General features: G+C 40.5%; 1 protein-coding gene across 2 annotated transcripts in view; it reads right to left on the reverse strand.

Moving 5' to 3' along the window:
* Positions 1-836: 836 nt before the first annotated feature.
* The window catches only part of TESPA1 (thymocyte expressed, positive selection associated 1), a 42,281-nt gene continuing 21,091 nt past the window's right edge, over positions 837-22,026 (reverse strand). Inside the window, exons 7-10 of one of the 2 annotated variants that reach the window (XM_036866482.1) lie at positions 19,062-19,270; positions 16,692-17,488; positions 15,467-15,560; positions 837-1,571 (exon numbers count right to left, since the gene is read on the reverse strand). In XM_036866482.1, coding sequence (XP_036722377.1) covers positions 1,366-1,571; positions 15,467-15,560; positions 16,692-17,488; positions 19,062-19,270 — 1,306 coding nt within the window. In that variant the 3' untranslated portion in view covers positions 837-1,365. The remainder of the gene's footprint in view (positions 1,572-15,466; positions 15,561-16,691; positions 17,489-19,061; positions 19,271-22,026) is intronic. The other variant, XM_036866483.1, reaches the window with a different exon arrangement.

The raw sequence follows: 22,026 nt of genomic DNA on the forward strand, positions 1-22,026 counted from the left end.
GATGTGGCACACAGCCTCAGTAGTTGTGGCGCATGGGCTTAGTTGCTCTGCGGCATGTGGGAATCTTCCGGGACCAGGGCTCGAACCCATGTCTCCTGCATTGGCAGGCAGATTCTTAACCACTGCGCCACCAGGGAAGCCCTGAGAGTTATGTTTTATTTGGTGGGAATTTTTAGGACTTCAAGCCTGGGAGGCAGAATCTCAATAACCCTGAGAGTACCGCTCTGAGGAGGCAAGGGAGGGGAGCTAGGATACACAGGAGTTTTGTAACAAAGGGCAGGTAGTCGGGAACATCAAAAGATTACTGTTAATTAAAGAAAATCAGATATGTCAAGTTAAGGAATTTAGCGTTTTTCTATGTATGAGAAGATGCAGGAGTACGGGCTCACTGAAATCATTCCTTTGATATGCACCTCGGCTATCTGGGGCCAGTATCCTGTGTTTTCATATCCTGAGTTTCCTCAGGGCTCACCGACTCACGTTGAAGGGCTGCAGTCACTGATGACTGTGACATCCTTTGTTTACTGGTATGGTAGGCAATATTCTAATTGTCTACCATACACTATCTTGCAGTGTATTAGGCAACCAAGTAATACATTACTGTAAGTGTGCACGCGCATGTGACCTCTCCCACCCTACTAAAATTTTCTTCGAGAAGGAATGTATCTAAAATGCTCTATACCACATATGGCCTGGTAGAGTCCTGTCAGTGTTCAAGCTCTGTTTATTGACAAAACATTTTCCTTCTGACACAAACCACAACTGCTTATTCTTTTTAAAAAATGCCAAGGTTTAAAAACATATTTTTATTTGTATTGTTTTCTGCCAGCAGAAAATACTGTGAATTTTTTGCAATGGCCAAGAGGAGGGACTCTGAATCCCGCTCATCTCTTTTCCTATAAAGATCCAAAATTTAGGATACAGGGAGAAAATGGTTTTAGTGGGGAGGCTCCAAGTGGATCTCCTTGGATGAGGCCTCAAGAAGAAAAACAAGACACCGGTATGGTGGGAGACTTCCTGGAATTTAATTGGGAGCACAGGGGGATGAATAGAGGGTCAGGGGGATTCCTACTGTAGGCTGCACCAAGGTTTCAGGGTCTGAAAGTGGGATTTGTGCTTCCTCATTTAGCTTGAGCCCTTTGAGGGTATTCCAGTAGCAACCCTTGTTCCTGAAATTTGATCATCCTTAAATCTTCTAACTGTCCTAGGCAGTGTCAAAGCTTGAGAGAAAATTAAGTATTTGTCCAGGTTACCACTGTCCCTATCATGTAGATCATGTATTCTAATACCCACAGAGTAGAAAAACCAAAGAGAAATGAAGTGACTGCCTAAGGTCTGTCTCTATGCATGCTGTTCATGATAGCATCAGGATGGAGATTCCAAGTCTCTTACTCTGGTCTTCTGTCCGGTGTACCATGCTGCTTTTCTCCTACTGAGATCAGGAGTTTGTAGGGCCAGGGAGCAGGAGCTGGGTATTGGAGGCCATACAGCCTCCTGCAAGAGGAGGTGGGAGTTAGGCTCTTCTATGAAGCCGCTGCTGTCAGAGCATGTGCTGTGGTGGTGGTGAAAGGCTGCAATGGGAATTTAAAAGAAACACATCATGCATTTTTTAAAAAATTGAAGTATAGTTGATTTACAATGTTGTGTTAGTTTCAGGTGTACAGCAAAGTGATTCAGTTACACATACAAATATTCTTTTTCATTATAGGTTATTACAAGATATTGAATACAATTCCCTGTGCCATACAATAAGACCTTGTTGTTTATCTGTTTTATATATAGTAGTGTGTATCTGTTAATCCCAAACTCCTAATTTATCTCTCCCCCTCGCCCACTATCCCCTTTGGTAACCATTAAGTTCGCTTTTCTATGTCTGTGAGTTTGTTTCTATTTTGTAAATAATTTCATTTGTATCATTTTTTAGATTCCACATATAAGTGATATCATATGATATTTGTCTTTCTCTGTCTGACTTACTTCACTTAGTACGATAATCTCTAGGTCCATCCATGTTGCTGCAAATTGCATTATTTCATTCTTTTTATGGCTGAGTAATATTTCATTGTGTATATATACCATATCTTCTTTATCCATTCATCTGTCTGTGGACATTTAGGTTGCTTTCATGTCTTGGCAATTGTAAATAGTGCTGCTATGAACATTGGTGTGCATGTATCTTTTTGAATTAGAGTTTTCTCTGTATATATGCCCAGGAGTGGGATTGCTGGATCATATGGTAACACTATTTTTAGTTTTTAAAAGAACCTCCATACTGTTCTCCATAGTGCCGGCACCAATTTACATTCCCACCAACAGTGTAGGAGGGTTCCCTTTTCTCCACACCCTCTCCAGCATTTATTGTTTGTGGATTTTTTAATGATGGTCATTCCGACTGGTGTGAGGTGATACCTCATTGTAGTTTTGATTTGCATTTCTCTGATAATTAGTGATGTTGAGCATCTTTTCATGCACCTGTTGGCCACTTGTATGTCTTCTTTGGAGAAATGTCTATTTAGGTCTTCAGCTCATTTTTTGATTGGGTTGTTTGTCACATCATGCATCTTTGAGACAACTTTGTGTACTGGATTGGTAGAAACTTTTATACCCTACCTGGGGAAATGTTTCTCACTACTATAAGTAATATTTAAAGTTATTAGCAGCAGCAGCAATGGCATCAAAGAGTCATGTGACTTAGGCTTTCTGCTCTTCTCACCATGAAATGAGATTCCTGAAAAAGTTCACTTCTTAATGTTTAGACTTATAAAAGTATACCTATGCTTTTAGCAGTGTATAGACTGCTGAGCACTGCTGGAGGAAATGACAAAACTATTCCCAATCCATGTTCTGCACCTTGAGCTGAGCCTTGATGTTATTCACCAATTTGACTATTAATACATATTTCTATTAATAAATATTATTCTTGTCCTTTCTCCATAGTGGTGATCTCAAATCTTTATGATCCTCCTCAGATTTCCTGCCTCATGCTTTTAATGATGACCCAACAGGAAAAAGAGAGAAACCAGTAAGCATATATTTCTTGACCTCTTCTCCAGACAACCAATGTAACTGTATTCACATCTGTCCTTTTTCCTTTCCTCTAAACTCAAAGATCTGTACCTCAGTTCCTGGCTAAACCCTCCAAAAGTGCTTTGGATCTCAACTCATTCCAGCTCTCCGCTGACCTCACATCCTCATTTCCCTTCCCTCCTGAACCATGGCCTTCTCCACCCTATTGATTCTTTTCCTTCAGCAAATATACATGCTTAAAACTTCCACATCCTAGAAAACAAAACAAAACAAAACACTCCTTAGAGTCTCTTGACCCCTTTACCTACTTTGTTTGCATAATTTCCTATTCATTTTTCACATTAATATTGTAAAGCCCTGTCACACAAATAAAAATACTGTTATCAAGTTTCCTAATCATTTTCTAGTGGAAAATCCAAAGGTATAGTTGCATTGTCTTTCCTAGTGGATATTTTATGACATATGTTACTGAACACTACACCTTCCTTCTTGAAGCAGTATTTTGCCTTTTTAAACTTATACTTTAAAATATTTGCCTTCCAACTTGTTGCTTCTACTGTATTTTGTTCTTAGTAAAAGGGCATTAATATTCACTTAGTTACCTAAGATGAAACCTGCAAATTTCTCTGTGTTCCTTTATTTTTCTCATCCCTTCCCTCTCCCACAAACACAAATATGGTTGGTCTTAGGCTTAGCCATTGTACATATTAAATATCTCAAAATCTCACTCTCCTTCCTCTCTATTCCCAGCACTCTTGTCTTACTTCTGGTCATTACATTTCTCCTCTATCTTTTGTGGTAGACCCTTAGATGATTTTCCCTACTCCACTGGCTCCCTATTTAATCCATCTCCCATACCTCTGCTAGAATGATCTTTCTAAAAGATAAATCTAATCATGTCACTTCCTTCATAAAATTTTAAGTAGTTTCCTATCTTCCTAGACTAAATCAAAACACTGAAAATAACACAGAAGACTTTGTTTCATAATCTGATTTCTATTTATCTTTCCTATTCTTAATTTTGATCTTCTCCCACATATTCCCTTTCGACCACTAGGCAGGTGTAGCTTCTGAAGATACAGTATTATGACATTCCATTCCTCTTTGCCTTTGAACATGTTTTCTCTCTGCCTAGGATATCAATGTCTTGTTTCTTCTTCTACCTCCCCCCATAACTTTCCCCTGTTCAACCTTTACTCATCTGTCCAGATTCACCTGGACATGTCATCCTCTGGGAAGTTCATTTTTCTATGTCCCTATGGTATTTGATGAAATTAAATCAAAGTAATTGTGGATTTTCCTATCATGTCTTTCACTAAACTATGAGCTCCAAGCGGCCTGTGAGTGTTCCTGCTTAACGTGCATAACACTCATCTTGCCAGTGAGTTTATAAGAAGGCAAGCAAAATTCAGTGTTGACAAAGGTAGTGAGGTTATTGGTGCTTAGCTCAAAGGGTTAGGGCACAAGTTAATGAAGGTCAGATTCAAGTACAGGTAGTGAGACTTGCTCTGATTCACGGCTACAGTCTGAGCTCCTGCACACTCTGGGCAGTGTGCACTGATGAAAACAGCACTGGTTTGGAGTCAGGAGACCTAAGTTCCAGCTCTGATTCTGATATTAACTAACTAATTACATAATCTTCCTAAGTAATTTTCCTGCTCTGAGCCTTGTCAAGCATAAAACGGTTTTTGCTCTCTATGTGATTATAAGGTTTATGTGAGATAATATCTCCAAAAAGGTTATATAATCACTAAAGGCCATTCACATGAAGGGCTAGGTGAGGTGGTGTGGATGGAGCCAGGGCCTCTGCTCTGCACATCCCCAGGAGCAATGCTTACACCACAGTCTATGTGAATGTTGACACATGAAGCCATGTGGCGTGACTGCCTTGGATACAGCCTCGGTAATCCATTGGAATATGTGAAATGTGTAACTCAGAAAATGAACATTATGTTATTTATGCATATAGAAATTACTCTTCTGCCTTCCACAGTTCCAAAGAAGAATGAGGCAGTACAGACAAAGGGAAAGCAAAGGAAGAGAAACAAAGACGCAAAGAAGTGTAATGGCAAATACAGATTCAAAATAAGAAGTTAAATTTCCTTGTTGAGAAATAGGCTTTGCCTCCACCCCCCCTTTTCTTAAAGCATGGTTCTTTTGTGTGTGTGTGGGGGGGTGATAAGAACTCTTAAGATTTACTTTCTTAGCAACTTTCAAATTTGCAATACAATATTATTGACTACTGTATCCAGGCTGTATACTATGTCCCCATAGCTTATTTATTTTATAACTGAAAGTTTGTACCTCTTGATCCCCGTAACCCATTTCACTTACCCTCCAACACTTTACCCCTCTGGCAACCCCCATCTGTTCTCTGTATGAGTTTTGTTTTGTTTGTTTGTTTTGGTTTTAGATTCCACATAGAAGTGCAATCATATGGTATTTGTCTTCTCTGTCACACTGATTTCCTTTAGCATAATACTCTTTTTATTTTTATTGGAGTATAATTGCTTTACAATGGTATGTTAGTTTCTGCTTTATAACAAAGTGAATCAGTTATACATATACATATATCCCCATATCTCTTCCCTCTTGCATCTCCCTTCCTCCCACCCTCCCTATCCCACCCTTCTAGCTGGTCACAAAGCACCGAGCTGATCTCCCTGTGCTATGCAACTGCTTCCCACTAGCTATCTATTTTACATTTGGTAGTGTTTATATGTCCATATATACACTACCACTCTCTCACTTTGTCCCAACTTACCCTTCCCCCTCCCCGTGTCCTTAAGTCCATTCTCTAGTAGGTCTGCGTCTTTATACTCTTGAGGTCCATGTATGTTGTTGAAAATGGTAAGATTTCTTTTTTTTTAATGGCTGAGTAGTATTCCATTGTATACATATACCACCTCTTCTTTATCCATTTATCCATTGATGGACACAGGTTGTTTCCATACCTTGGCTATTGTAAATAGTGCTGCAATGAACACAAGGGTGCATATATCTTTTCAAATTAGTGTTTTCATTTTATTTGGATAAACGCTCAGAAAAGCAATTATTGGTAGTTCTAATCTTAATGTTTTGAGGAACCGCCATACTGTGTTCCATAGCAGCTGCACCAATTTACACTCCCATCAGCAGTTCATGAGGGTTCTCTTTTTTCCACATCCTTGCCAACACTTGATATTTGTTGTCTTTTTTACCATTTTGACAGGTGTGAGGTGAGATCACATTGTGGTTTTGACTTGCATTAGTGATGTTGAGCATCTTTTCATGTACCTATTGACCTGATCTGTATGTCTTCCTTGGAAAAACTTCTATTCAGATCCTGCCTATTTTTTAAATAGATTGTTTGTTTTTCTTATTAATTGAGTTATATGAGTTCCTACATACTTTGGATATTAACCACTTACTGGGTATATGATTTGAAAATATCTTCTCCCATTCAGTTGGTTGCCTTTTTATTTTGTTGATGGTTTCCTTCACTGTGCAGAAGCTTTTTAGTTTGATATAGTCCTATGTGTTTATTTTTGCTTTGTTTCCATTGTTTCTGGAGTCAGAGCCAAAAAAAAAATATTGCTAAGATCAGTGTTAAGGAGCTTACTGCCTACGCTTTTTTTTTCTAGGATTTTTATGGTTTCTGGTTTTACATTCAAGTCTTTAATCCATTTTGAGTTAATTTTTATGTATGGTGTAAGATAGTGGTCCAGTTTCATACTTTTGCATGTGGTTGTCTAGTTTTCTCAACATCATTTATTGAAGAGACTCTCCTTTCTTCACTGTATCTTTTTGCCTCCTTTGTTGTAAATTGGTTAACCATATACGGGTGGGTTTATTTCTGGGCTCTCTTACCTGTTGCATCAATCTATGTGTCTGTTTTTATGCCAATGCCAAATTGTTTTTATTACTATAGTCTTGTAGTATAGTTTGAAATCGGGGAGTGTGATGCCTCCAGCTTTGTTTTTCTTTCTCAAGATTGCTTTGGCTGTTCAGGATCTTTTGTGATTCCATATAAATTTTATGATTGTGTATTTGATTTATGTGAAAAATACCCTTGGTATTTTGAAAGCGATTGTACTGAATCTGTACATTGCTTTGGGTAGTAGGGAAGTTTTAATAATATTAATTCTTCTACTCCATGAGTGCAAGATATCTTTCCATTTATTTGTGTCTTCTTCAATTCTTTCATTAATGTCTTATAGTTTTCAGTGTAGAGGTCTTTCACCTCCTAGGTTAAATTTATTCTAGGTATTTTAATTTACTTTATGATGCAATTATAAATGGGATTGTTTTCTTAATTTCTCTTTCTGATAGCTCATTGTTAGTGTTTAAAAATGCAACAGATTTTTGTTTATCAATTTTGTATCCTGGGGCTTCCCTGGTGGCGCAGTGGTTGAGAATCTGCCTGCCAATGCAGGGGACACGGGTTCGAGCCCTGGTCTGGGAAGATCCCACATGCCGCGGAGCAACTGGGCCCGTGAGCCACAATTACTGAGCCTGCGCGTCTGGAGCCTGTGCTCCTCAACAAGAGAGGCCGCGATAGTGAGAGGCCCGCGCACCGTGATGAAGAGTGGCCCCCGCTTGCCACAACTAGAGAAAGCCCTCGCACAGAAACGAAGACCCAACACAGCCATAAAATAAAAAATAAATAAATTAATTAATTAAAAAAAAAATTTAAAAAAAAATTTGTATCCTGCACCTTTACTGAATTTATATATTAGTTCTCACAGTTTTTTGGAGGAGGCTTTAGGGTTTTCCATATATAAAATCATGTCATCTGCAAATAGTGACAATTTTACTTCTTTCTTTCCAATTTGGATGCCTTTTATTTCTTTTTCTTGACTAATTGCTCTGGCTAGGACTTTCAGTACTATGTTGAATAAAAGTGGTGAGTGTGATCATCCTTTCCTTGCTCCTCATCTTAAAGGAAAAGCTTGCAGCTTTTTGCCATTGAGTATGATGCTGGCTGTGGGCTTGTCATATATGGCCTTTATTATGCTGAGTCATGTTCCCTCTATGCCCACTTTGTTGAGAGTTTTGATATATTTAAGTTGATAGCAAGTTAAGTTTGAATGCATTCTAAAACTCTATATTTTAACCCCCCCATCCAAATTTTGTGTTTTTTATTTTAATTTATTTTTGCTTTTTAATTGAAGTATAGTGGATTTGCAATGTTGTACAAATCTCTGCTGTACAGCAAAGTGACTCAGTTTTTCACATTATACATTCTTTTAAAATATTCTTTTCCATTATGGTTTGTCCCAGGAGATTGGATATAGTTCCCTCTGCTATATAGTAGGACCTTGTTGTTTCACATTTTGTGTTTTTGATGTCACATTTTACATCTTTTTATTTTGTGTACCTCTTACCTAATTATTTTAGTTCTAGTTATTTTTACTGCTTTTGTATTTTAACCTTCGTACTGGATTTATAAGTTATTAATCCACTACCTTTAATATATATTTACCTTTACCAGTGAGACTTTCACTTTTATATGTTCTCTTGTTAGTAATTAGTGCCCCCTTTTTTCAGCTTAATGAAGGTTCTTTAACATTTACTGCAAGACTGGTTTAGTGGTGATGAACTCCTTTAGCTTTTGTTTGTCTGGAAAGTTCTTTATCTTTTTTTCAATTCTAAATGATTACCTTGCTGGGTAGAGTATCAGTTGGTTGGAAGTTTATTTCTTTCAGCACTTTGAATATATCATGCCACTCCCAGCCCGCAGTTTTTGCGAGAAATTGGCTGATAGTCTTATGGGGGTTAGCTTCTGCATAACAAGTTGTTTTTCTCTTGCTATTTTTAAGATTCTCTCTTTATCTTTAACGTTTGACATTTTAATTATAATCTTGGTGTGGCTCTCTTTGGGCTCATCTTGTGTGGAATACTCCGGGCTTCTTGGATCTAGATGTCTGTTTCCGTCACCAAGTTAGGGAAATTTTCAGCCATTATTTCTTCAAATATGTTTTCTGCCCCTTTCTTTCTCTCTTCTCCTTCTGGTACCCCTACAATTCAAATGTTATTCCTCTTGATGTTGCCTCATAGGTCCTTTAAGCTATCTTCACTTTTTAAATTTCTTTTTTCTTTTTGCTGCTCTGTTGGGTGAGTTCCACTGCCATGTCTTCCAGATCACTGATTCTTTCTTCTGCTTCATCTAGAGTGCTGTTGAACACTGCTAGTGTACATTTCAGTTCAGTTATTGTATTCTTCAAACCTGTGAGGTTTGTTTTCTACTTTCTTTTATTATCTATAACTTTGTTTAAAGTTCTCACTGTGTTTATCCATTCTTCTCCTGTGTTTGGTGAGCACTTTAATGACCATTACTTTGAACGCTTTATCAGGTAAATTACTTGTCTCCGTTTCATTGAGGTTTCTTTGTTTCTTTTCCCTGGGTTTTTATCTTGTTCTTTCATTTGAAACATATTCCTTTGACTCCTCATTTTTGCTTGACTCTCTGTTTTGTTTCTATGTGAAATAGCTAGGTCTCCCAGTCTTGATGGAATGGCCTTGTGTAGGAGATGAACCTTATCATTTAACCTTTCCCTAGCTTGTTGCCTCTCAAACATTTGTGTTTGTCTAAGCAGCCTGATTTATTCTTGGTAGGTCCCAGTTGTTGAGAATGTGCCATGATCTGTGAGTGTCCTAGAGGAGGGATCTCAGTTTTGGGCTGATTGAAAGTTAGACCTTCAGGCAGCAGCTTTTAAGATATGCAAATATATATACGGTCCTGTGGGACTGAAATTGTAGACTCTGCTGGCATCAAGACCAAGAACCCGGAGGTGTCCCTTTGAGAATGTTGCAAAATTCTGGGCTCCAGTTGAGTGTATAAGCACCTTTCTGGGAGGTACTGGTGAGTTGTAGTGAAGTCAAGTGAGAGTACTGGCTAATGTTCCCTGAGAACACTTCTGTAGCATCTAGATGTGTGGTTAACTTGAACCCTACTTCTCAGGCTGATGCTCCAGGACAAGTAAATAGGCCTTTTGCACGGGAAGACTGGGGGTTGTTTCAGTCTGCTGTCTGTGCAGTGCCCTGGGGGTGGTAGCCAGCCAAGAACTATCTCTCTAATTGTTTCAGACCTGTGGAGCCCAGAAAGGCAATCCTATTGGCCATCAGAACTAGGTTGACTCAAGGAGCATTCCCTGTGTGGGCTGTGCTCACCTGGCCACTTTGGTAGGGCCATGGGGGAGTAGTGCACAGGGGCAGGTCACTCACCTGGCAGGTTAAAACATGTTTCTTTAGGAAACTTGTAAATTCTTTGTTTCTTTGAAATGTATGTAAATCTTTTTTAAAGGCTAAATAAGCCCCTTGACACCTTTACAAACCAGAAATGTCTCTCTCAAGGATATGGAAGCCATTGCTTTGAAATGTATCAAGGATCATAGAGCCCCCATCTCCCAGTCTCCAGTCTAACTTAGATGCCTGGCTCCAACTGCAAAACCACGAATTGCCATAAAAACATGAGAGGTATTTATTATTCCTTTGGCTAAAGGCAATTAGCTAATATGGTTGGCCACCTCAGTTACCAGGTGAATCTAGGATGAACTATGTGTGAAAAATGGTGCTGTCAAGTCCTCTTACTTGAGGACTAGTTATTGTTTATTTTGACAACATGTATGTAATGGGTTGTATCTTCTTGGATATATAAGAGGGTAAGATCCCTTTCTGTCTCTGCAGTCTCTTTAGCACATCTTTTGCCTGCGATGCACATCATATTCTGGTTTAATTCAAAAACAAAACTTTTTTCTTTCTCTTATACCTTTCTGGAGAGGGATTCTGGGGTGGCAGAAGATTTTGTTTTTAATTATATTTCCCCCACAGACACAAAACAACCTTGGTAAGAATTGTAAATGAGGCAGAAAAATAATTATCACATTCTCATAGTCCTCTCTCTCTTTCCTCTCCCTGTTCTTGTCTCTCCCTACACTTCCTATCTGATAGTTCCTCTTGAGAATTTATTTTGGTATAAAAATAACTGTGCCCAGGGTCATCACCTATAAAATGGGGAACAATAAAACAACTTATATCACAGGATTAAATGATTTAATTCCCACAAAGTGCTAAGGATAGTGTGTGACATGTAATAAGCACTATATATATTTGTTATTGTTAATATTATCATATGGCAAAATCTTTCATCAAAGAGCAAGTCTGTAGCTACCTGGCTCACAGAGTTTCCACCAAGTACAAACAGATAGTGTGTTGAGTTACCCACCATTTGGGATTATCTCAGACTAGTTTTCTTCTTTATCCTATGTTCTGCACCAGCCTCCCCACCTAATCCTTCCTGACTCTTCTCCCACTTGCTGCTAGCAGTGTTGACAATAAAATGAAACCTCTCACCTCTAGATATGATCACTTCACAAACAGGATATATATTATGCTGTGCTACCTCAGATCTGGTAAAAGAAACAACAACAACAACAAAATAAAAATAAAAATGTTCTCCTTAGCCCTGCTTCTCATAAATGTGGTAAAGGTCAAACGATTTAAATTTCAGCAACAGGGCACCAATAAAAGGGCCGTGAAGTTGAAATTCTTGAGCAAGGTGCAAATTATGAGGGATGAGTGTCATTCTTTGCCAGGAACTTGGAGGAAGATTAAGACTTCTCTGGAAGAGACTAAAAGATGGAGTGGGAGGGATGAAAGCTGATAGCTGGGAACAAGATCCTCTTTTAACAGAAAATGTGCCCTTGTGCTAATTACAGAAAGGCGCTCATCTTATATAGATAAATTAGGGGAAAAAAAGAAACTCCCTCTTAGAAGAAGAAGACCCTTGAGATTATGGAAAGTAAGCTCAGTGGAGCTGGGTTCCAACCCCTATTTGCCTCTTCAAGTGAGTGTCTTTGTGAAATATGAGGACCACACAACTAGACACAGCTGCTGGCTGGGTGCTGCTACCACTTCCTATCCATGCTTGCACCTCTCCTATGCCTGATAACAAGTAGTAGATTAACACCTGGGACTAGATACAGAGATCCTGGGAGATAATTACAGATCCTGGAAGGGGCAGTAGATCTGAGGAACTGTCCCACCTAGTTCTGCCTTTCATAGTGGTGAGTGAATTTCCCTAACCATGTTTCTTATGCAGTCTTTAATCTTGGCAGTACTGAGCTGTTTTCATAGCTACTTCCCACTCCTTGTGATCTCTTAAAGGATGATAGAGGAGTGGATTGAGAGAGATAGCTTATAGCTTTGTGAGAAGATTATTAAAGAAACTCATAGAACATTGGAATGATTTGGGAACCACTGTGACCCCCTGCCTCAGCTGAAGTCTGTGTCAGAGAAGAAGAGATCTCTCATTTTTCTAGGGGAATCATAAAAGGAAAATCTATAAAATCACCTCCTCATTTACCTGAGAGGCTAAGTGCATTGAATTTCTAAAGTTACTGTGTTTCATTGAATCTGATAAATCATTGTTTGTAAGACATAATTATTTTTGTATTCCATTAAGAAGACAAGTATATGTATTTTATATATATACATACTCCCACACACACACAAGTATATTGGTTGACACTGCCAATTGTTAGACCCATTCTATTTCAGACATATTCAAGTGCAGAAAAATGTACATCTTAGAATAAGTGAAATACAGCATCTCTAACCACAGTAACTCCTGCTGTAATGAAATCCCATCACCCTAGCAGAAAATGGAGTCTAGTTACATCTAGTTGCTTATCTGAAATGTTTAACTCCTAGAAACTTCCTCCCTGGCAACTCAATTCCAATCTTTCTGTATACTGACCTTTAGTCAAAGATGGGACTTTTGTGAGAGGAACTGATGTTTTGGGTATTGCATGAATTGTCTAGAAAGGTATAATCATATAGATCCTGCACAGCCTGCTTTGCTGGACATCTTGGCATTTTCTTGTGCGAGGCTGACATCTGCTGGACAACTAACACTTGAGCAAAGCTTTGTTTTGCTATTTTAGAATAAATTAAAATTTTTGGCAGGGAAACCTAGCTGTGGTGCATATACTCCACATTTTCTATTTGAATTTGATAAGTTTAGCAGTTAATTTCCTTTTCAAATTTCATATGCTGTGGCTGAGTTTCAATGAGCTTTAGAATGAGAGCTTAGCCTCAGGGCATCTTTAATATGTGAGGATAAAGCCCTTTAATTAAACTAGTCTTTCTTAACCCTCATGGGGTGCCAGAATCACTGTCTGTGATAGACTGTTTATAAAGATGCCCACAGCAACCCTCCCATTCCACATTGCCTTTTCACAGTGTGACTTTGCCACTCCTATTAAAAAAGTAAAGTCTGTTTTCCTTCCTTTTGAATCTAGGTTGGCTTTGTGCTTTGATTTGAGCAATAACATGCGGTAGAGGGGGCATTGTACAACTTAAAACATATCCTTAAAAAGAGCCATTGCAACTTCAGTTTTTGCTGAACATCCACGTAAGAAAGACAAGTTAGACTACTGAAGAATGACTCACCACATGGAGAGAGTGCCTGCCTGGCTGACAGTCAGCAGCGAGATTCAGCACCAAGGCTAGCACCAATAGGGTGAGCCCATTTAGACCTTCTAAGCCAGCCCAGTCAACTAGCCAAAAGCAGTTGCATAAGTGAACCCAGATGAACCAAGCAGAAGAATCCCCCCAGTAAACCCACGAAATAGCAAGAAATAATAACTAAGTTTTCCTTTAAGTCACTACATTTTGGGTGGTTTATTATGCAAAAATAGGTAACTGCTAACACTAGGAAACTTTTGAAGAAGAATAAACAATAATGCCCAAGTCCAAACCTAAGAGATTTGTATTTAATTCTATTAGGTGGAGTCCAGGAAATAGCAATTTTTTAAAAAGCTTGTAAGATTGGGATTCACTGATCTAAATATTTTGCCCATGATTACCTTTTCTAAAATCAGCAGCAGCAGTAACAGCAACATCATAACAGTTATTCCAGTGTGGTACATTACCTTCACAAACTCTCTGTGAGGTTTCATAGGAACAAACAAAGTTAAGTGATTTTGGCAAGATTATTGAGCTAGTGGGAGGTAGGTCATTTGACTCCATACCTTAAATTTTTTCAACTACATATAGTAGATTGCTGTCTTCTGATATTTACCTGTTTTGTGAGTGACTGATACATACAAGCTATATATCCGGAGATGAAAGTTATGGGTAAGAGAGAAAGTAGAGTGATTAGGACCCTAAAACCACAGATAATTAGAATTAAAGGAGTTAGAATCATAAAGACCTTTGTGATTCTGGACCAGTAACAATGAAATTTTGGTGTTAAACAAAAAGCTATTGGACTAGGAAGTGCAGTAAATAGTACTGAGACGTTCAAAATGGAGGGAACCCTAAGCAAGATGATTCATTTACTTAGTTCAAGAAATATTTCAATTCTTCCTATCTTGGAAAAATCATTACCTCTGATGCCATATTCTCTGTGGTCCTAGCGGATAGGCAGTTGAAATAGCAGGATATTAATTTCTGCTTAGTTTAAATAATAAATCTTTAGCCAAAATTTTCAAAAAATAAAGGAAAGCTCTGAAAGAGTTAATACTCGAAACTCATATCTAGAGGAAAGACATTTTAGCTGCAATAACTACCTACATGAGATTCACTGTCCTTCTTTGAGGAGGGAAGGAGAGCTATATACATCAGATCCTAGCTGCAGAATGGAACTCAGAGCCTAAATGAACATAGATGTAAGATACATTGAGGACTCTTGCCTAAGTCCCATGATTTGGGCTGATTAGAAAGTAGCTAAATGCAGGTGCTGGGGTATAAATCTCCATGGTTGGTCTTCATCCGGTTGGTCTTCACCTGTTGCAAACTACAATGCTTCTCAAACTTCAATGTGCAAGTAAATCACCTAAGGATCTTAATAAAATTTGATCCATTAGGTCGGGGGTGGGGAAGGGCTGGGATTCCACATTTCTAACAAAATCCCAAATGATGCTAATACTACTGATCTGCAGACTACATTTTGAATATTAAGGTTATACAGAATTTTCCCCCCGAACAACAGTTCTCAGACTGTGATCACCAGACCAACAGCATTGACATCACTTGAGAATTTGTTAGAAATGCAAATTCCTAGGCCCTGTCCAGATCTATTCAATCAGAAACTCTGGGAGTTGGGACCCAGCCATCCGTAGTGTCACAAGCTCTCCAGGTGATTTTGATGCTAAAGTTTGAGAACCACTGATCTAGCAAAGTATTTATCCAGCCATAATAGAATTACCCTAGGAGCTTAAAAGCAGAAAAATCAGTCCCTGGGCTCCACGCCATACCAATTAAATCAGAAGGCAGGATGTGGGACACTTCACTGTGAGTATTTTTAAAAATCTTCCCATGTGCTTACAATGTGCAGCGAGGTTTGAGAACCACACACACACACACACACACACACACACACACACACGAGAGAGAGAGAGAGAGAGAGAGTGAGAGAGAGAGAGAGAGAGAGAGAGAGATCCACTTCACTTACTTCCTGAGTCTTTGCCAGCAAAAGTCTGGTAGAGGTGGTGGTTTCTGGATCTGCTGGGCCAGCGGCTCTCCTCCTCCTCACTGTTGCTTTGCACCTGTAACCAAGATCCCGGCAGAACTCAGTCAGTGCCAGTGTTGGAGAAAAGTGCAGAATGGCAGATAGCTGTAAGGGAAAGAGGCTGAATGTACTTGAGAGCCTTGGCCTCTTCTCTTGTGGTAGGAGCCTGGTAGTGAGGAAGGCAGGAACATCTCTACATTCAATGAGAGGTGACATACATGCAAATGACACTACAAATCACCATGGCTTCTCTTTGTGGCAAGGATTTGAGGGCTTTTCCTTGAGACTCTAGCACTTGATGGCAGTACTGCCTATAGACCCAGGCAAGAAGAATTCTGAGTTTTAGAGAGCTCATGGGATGAAGAGTTGGTGGACCTAGAGGATGTGTCCACTTTGATCTTGTACTGCCCCTTCTAGACCATGCTCTGGATACCCAGAATCCCCCCAAATGCTATTCAAATGGCCCCAAGCCTGTTTCAGGGAAACGCATTGGCTTTCCCTGGTGTCTGTTCTCTCAAAGACCAGCCTTTCTCCTAATGTACGCACTCCCAGGCCTGAGTGATGACTAATGGTGGTTATATGTGTGGGTAGGGGGTTTGTGGCATTTGTATATGCAGGCTGGGGTGTTCACATATGTATGTGCAAAATCCCTTATGGTGCAGGGCAGATCTGGCCATGGGAAGAGAAGGGGACAGGATAGGGAGGGGCTCTGCCCACATGGCAGAACCCTGCCATGTTCTAGCACTGAAGTCCTAAGAGTGAGAATTCTAGATTTGAACCTGAACTTCTAGGACTTTGTGGTTACATACTTGTCAAGGTAGAAGAGAAGATTTTATTTAATCGTGTTTAGCCTAGTGTGTAACATCTATCTGTACTCTTGTGTGGATCCCACAAATGACAGGGGCAGATGTGCTTGATGAGAAACTTCAATGAAGATCAGATTAGATAAGGAATTAGAAAAATAGTGCTAGAAACCTGGGCACTCTTAAGAAACCAGGCTCATTTCTTCTTCTCCCTCCTTGTATATTAACCCATTCCCAAAGGTTTCTGAATGTAATTCAAGAATTGATATATCTGGCGAGGAAAAGGAGCCTGGATTTCCTTTACCCAAGGGCAGGAATCCAGAGCCTTTCTCTGCCAGCCTCTCCCTCACTTTCAACCCACTCACCTCCAAGTCCAAAGTGTCCTGCAGCTGCTGGGTTAGAGATCGGTGCAGTTCTGTTCTCTCTTGGCCCTGTTTCCATTGCTGTTGGATGATGGACAGGTCCAGTGATTTCACCTTCCTGCCCATGGGATTCTTCTGAAACAGACTCTTTCTTGCTCTGCTCTTTCTTTTGCAGAAGGTCTCATCCTTGGCTAAATGGGCTTCCTTACTGGTGGCTTGCAGACCCCACAGCTGTCTCTTTACCTGTGCAGGGTCTGTGCTCCACTGTAGATCTGCCCTGGGCAGAGAATGTGTGCAACAGGGGTTAGAATCCAGAGTTTCTGATGGTTCTTGCAACGTGGACATCCCCTGCTGTGTTTCCTCTTTAAAGCAGAGGGCACATGGACAGGAAGAAATGGGCAGCTTTGTACCCCTGATGGGGGGCACAGGATCTCCCTGTGGGACTGGCCCAAACCCAGGGTCTTGCTGGAGGACCAGCTTCTCTCCTCGCACTCTGTCCATCACTTCCCACACCACCTGGTCTAAACTGTTCCTTTTGGGGGTGTGGTCGGGTGGTGATAGCCTATCTCGTGGGCATGTGTACAGGCACATTTTGGAGATGGCTTTCCGGAGGCGCTCTCTGGGTGAGTGAGGTTCAGGTTCTGGGGCCAGAATCTTGACGGATGGCACATCAGTTGGGTTGCAATTCCAGAACATGTGGGATGGTGTGAACTTTTGGACAGGGGTCTTAGATACGTAGGAGTAGAGACAGAAGAAGGCATCGGCGGTGACGGCCAGTGTTTGCACTTGCTTAAACCTGCCTGAGTGCAAGGGTTGAAGATGGTGAGTCTAGGGGTCATCAGCAAATTACTTCTTGAATCTTTCCCTTCAATAGCCTTCCTAAAACTCAAAATTCAGAAAGAAGGTGCCATTTTCTCTACCAGCGTTTCTCCCATTTAGATTTCTGACACCCAGGATTCTCTTTCTTGACCTTCTTGACTTTTTGACTCCCTATCCCAAATAGTCCAAAAATTAATTCTATATGGGATGAAAAACTTTTCTGTGTCTTGATTTAGCATATCCTTTCTGCTGTCAGTATACAATGGTCTCTATCACTGTGTTTGCCTTAGATGACAAACATGACTTAAAAAGGGCAAAACTAACATTATTTTCTTAGTAAGAAAGCTTTAGGGTTATAGAAGTCTTCTTTGATAGCAGCAAATTTGAGGGATAGCAATTACTAGGCAATGGACAGGGGTAGAGAAATTTAGATGGACTATATCATTTCTGCTAGACTTTGCTTCTCAAAGTGTGGCCAGTAGTCCAGTAGCATTGGCATTACTTGGGAATTTATTGTAAATACAGACTCTCAGACTGTATCCCACACATTTTAACAATATCCTTCAGTAATTCATACATACACCCATGTTGAAAAAGCACTGTGATAAACCATATATTCATTAAGCTGTAAGTGTCCTAAAGGCAAGAATCATGTTTCTCTTGCCTAGCTGCTGTTCTTCCAGAATTTAACAACTAATTATGTACTTGGCACATAAAATAAATTCAATAAATCATCCTCAATCTTTAGTGTGCATAAGAATCATCTAAAGTGCTTGCGCAAATACTCCAACTCAAAATCCTTGTTCCAGCAGGTGGAGCTCAGAAGCGTAGTTTTACCAAGTTTTTAAGTTGAATCTGTTACAAAGAATCTGAAACAGCACTATCAGAAACACTATGTTGGGGGGCTGTAAAAGAATATAATTTGAAATATATTCTAACATATAGAAAAAAATAGAGTCTTTTATCCCTCATCCAGGTAGAGAAGCCCTCTCATATCTTTCCTTAGTATGGAATTGGGACAACTTAAATCATTGTTTCTCTAGATGTGGTCTGAGGATTGTACATAAGAATCATTGGCGTGCTTATTTAAAATAAATATTCCTGAGCCCTTCCTTCTCTGGAAGAAAAGCCTATGAATATGAATGTTTTATTAACTCCTGCACAATTTAACATAATTAACAGAACCACTGCCCTAAATGGAAATGATTTTAATGTAGTGGCTATAAATGGGGAACATTCAATAATTCCAACTGAGAAATAGAAAATGGGGACAAGATTTAAAGACATTGTTCCTATTTGATTCAGCTAAAAGAGAGAAGATCTAAAGAAAGTAATAGTGATATGAGGTCTCTTGAAGACAATTTCTTCAAGAGAGAGAAGCAGAAGTCAAAGTTCTCTATCTTCACTGAAGACAGCATAGGAAGAAAGAGACACAAGAGACAAAGGGTCGAGTGAAGCTGACCAAGAGAAAGTAGGATTTAGAACCACTGATCCCTGTTGTGAATGACTGGAGGCTGGGAGAGAAGTTGAGCATATATCTGTGGTAACACTCACTGGCCAGCATGAGGCACGGGTCTTCCATCTCAATCCTCCGCATCTGGGACTTCAGGAAGAGCTGGAAATCAATGCCTTTGGCCTGAGAGGGGGTGGTGAAAAATCGGGCAGGAATTCGAGAAGTGTCTTTGTGGTCCTCCTGGCCAAAGCCCAGACTGAAAAGGACATCTTCTGCATCTTCTTGCACCTTGTCCAGAATCTCTGAGATGCTGCAAAGAGGGGGTTTGGGTAAACAAGCAAAGCTTTGAGACACAGGGTAATCCAGAGTATCTAATAAAAGTGTCAGGAGACTGAGATACCTTTCTGGCCATTTCTCCATCTACCACTGTGACTGAGAAAAGCTCTCACTTCTCTGAATCTAAACTCTCTGTCTGAAACATGGGAATTACAATCTCTCCCTGGTTTAAAAATTGAACGAGATTCTGTCATGACTACAGTGATAACAGACGAATGAAAATTTGCTATGAGAGGGATCTGAAAAATCAAAAGCAGTCTAGATGCAAAGAAACCTTGCGGTTGTGTTATTAACCTGTCAGTTCCCACTTGCACATACTATGATACAGCTGGCTTTTGCCAAGCGCTTTGTAACTTGCTACCCAGCTTGTGCCAGTGGCTGTGTGGAACAACCAGGCAATGAGTGTGTAAGGAACATAAAACTCATTTTATTCTCACCCTGAGAATAAAATTTTATCTATACAGGTATGCTCAAACCTGCTTTTGAGAAGTAGGCCCCTTTACAGCACAATTTCAGGACAGAAGTCCTGCATTACAGACCAAACACTTTCTCTCTGTCTCTGTCTGTCTCTCTGTCTCTGTCTCTGTCTCTCTCTCGGTATGGCACCAACATATGTCTACATCCAAAGCTTGGTAGCACCAAGCTGGGTGACACTAGAGCTCACCAACTATGTGTTCCAAACAACAATGTGGGTAGGGGAGCTGTGAATTATTTGAGGCTTTGACTAATCACTGTTCCTCTCTTCAGAAAGGATGCTGGGCTTTTTGATCCAAATCGAGACCATCTTATTCAAGTAATAGCTGGATAATTGGAATCCCTGGATCTATTTTCATGCATTCCTCCTAACTGCCAATTTTATCTTCATGATCCTAAGTTTCCTTATCTGAATTGTGGGCATAAGACTAGATCACCGAGGAGGGGGGAGATCAAGGTGGCAGAGAAGGAAGATGCTGAGTTCACCCACCCCAACAAACAGATCAAAAATACATCTCCATGAGGAGCAATTCTCGCTGAAAACACATTGGAGATTGATACACTCTTACACAGCCAAGGCTGTAAAGCAAGATCTACATGGAATTGGGTAGGAAGAGAAGAGAAACAGTCAGCAGGACCTGCATCCCTGCAAGGGGACACAGAGGAAGAGGGGGATTACATGGGCTCTGCGATCCTCCCTGGGGAGTGGGCAGTTCAAACCACAAATTGGGCACCCCAGCCCTAGGGTCTGATGCTGGGCAGAGGAGTCCCATTAGCTGGCTTGACAACCAGTGGGACTAACAGGAGGGCTGCAGGAACCCTAGACTCTGCTCGTGAAGACAGCACACTTGTTCGTGACTCCCTGAGACAAGGAGGAGGAAGCAGATTGAAAGTGCCTTGTCTCTGGCCAGCTTCCTGCGACCCACACGGGGCACCCACTCTAGTCCCTCTTGCTCCATGGTGCAGCTCTCCACTAGGGTGAAGGCTGCCATTACTGAGAAGAGTGTGTAGTTGTGGGCGATGGAGCTGGCTTGGACCTGGCGCTACATCTGAATGGGGCGATGGCAGCCATTACTGGTGCTCCCAGCAGAGGCAGATGGAGAGCGATCTGGAACTCTGACTCGTGTGCCAGGACCGCTCCCCGATGGGCCCTTGCTTGCAATGGGCACCTGCCCCGGCCCTTCTTGCTCCAGCCCTGCTCCCCTCTGGGGCGAAGGTATCAATGCTGGGATGCAGGAGAGCACACACTCAGAGGGAATGGAACCAGCTCAGACCTGACCCTCAGGAATTCTGCTCCAACAACTTAGGACACAATCTTGCCCCGGATAGGGTGCTGTGAGCCACTGAGCACAGGATAAGCCCTGGCTCACACCAGGCTCTGGCTCTAGCCCCTCCATCTCCAGCCACAGCTTCCACTAAGGTGATAGCTGCCAGCACACCCCGGGGGGAAGAGGTGACTTGTGTCCACTTCAGACCCGGTTATAAAGCTATAGTCATCAGAACAGTTTGGTACTGGCACAAAAACAGATATATAGATCAATGGAACAGAATAGAGAGCCCAGGAAAAAACTATGCACTTATAGTGCATGATAAAGGAAGCAAGAGTATACAATGGGGAAAAGACTGTCTCTTTAATAAGTGGTGCTGGGAAATTGGATAGCTACATGTAAAAGAATTAGAAAATTTTCTCACCCTGTATAAAAAAATAAACTCAAAATGGGTAAACACTGTTCCATAAGAACAGAAGTCATAAAACTCCTAGAAGAAAACACAAGCAGAATACTCTTTGACATAAATTGTAGCAACATTTTTTTGATCTCTCTCGTAAGGCAAAGGAAACAAAAGCTAAAATGGACAAATGGCACTTAATTAAACTTAAAGCCTTTTGCACAGCAAAGGAAATCACTGATAGAATGAAAAGACAACTTACTAAATGGGAGAAAATATTTTCAAATGATATGACTGATAATGGGTTGATATCCAAAATGTATAAATAGCTCATACATCTCAATATCAAAAAACAAAGAACGTAATTAGAAAATGGGCAGAAGACCTCAATAGACATTTTCCCAAAGAAAACATACAGATGGCCAGTAGGCACATGAAAAGATGCTCAACATTGCTAATTATTAGAGAATTGAAAATCAAAACTACAATGAGGTATCACCTCACACCAGTCAGAATGGCCATCATCAAAAAGTCTACAGGGCTTCCCTGGTGGCGCAGTGGTTAAGAATCCGCCTGCCAATGCAGGGT

The sequence above is a fragment of the Balaenoptera musculus genome, chromosome 10 (assembly GCF_009873245.2).
Source record: "Balaenoptera musculus isolate JJ_BM4_2016_0621 chromosome 10, mBalMus1.pri.v3, whole genome shotgun sequence".
Lineage (NCBI taxonomy): Eukaryota > Metazoa > Chordata > Mammalia > Artiodactyla > Balaenopteridae > Balaenoptera > Balaenoptera musculus.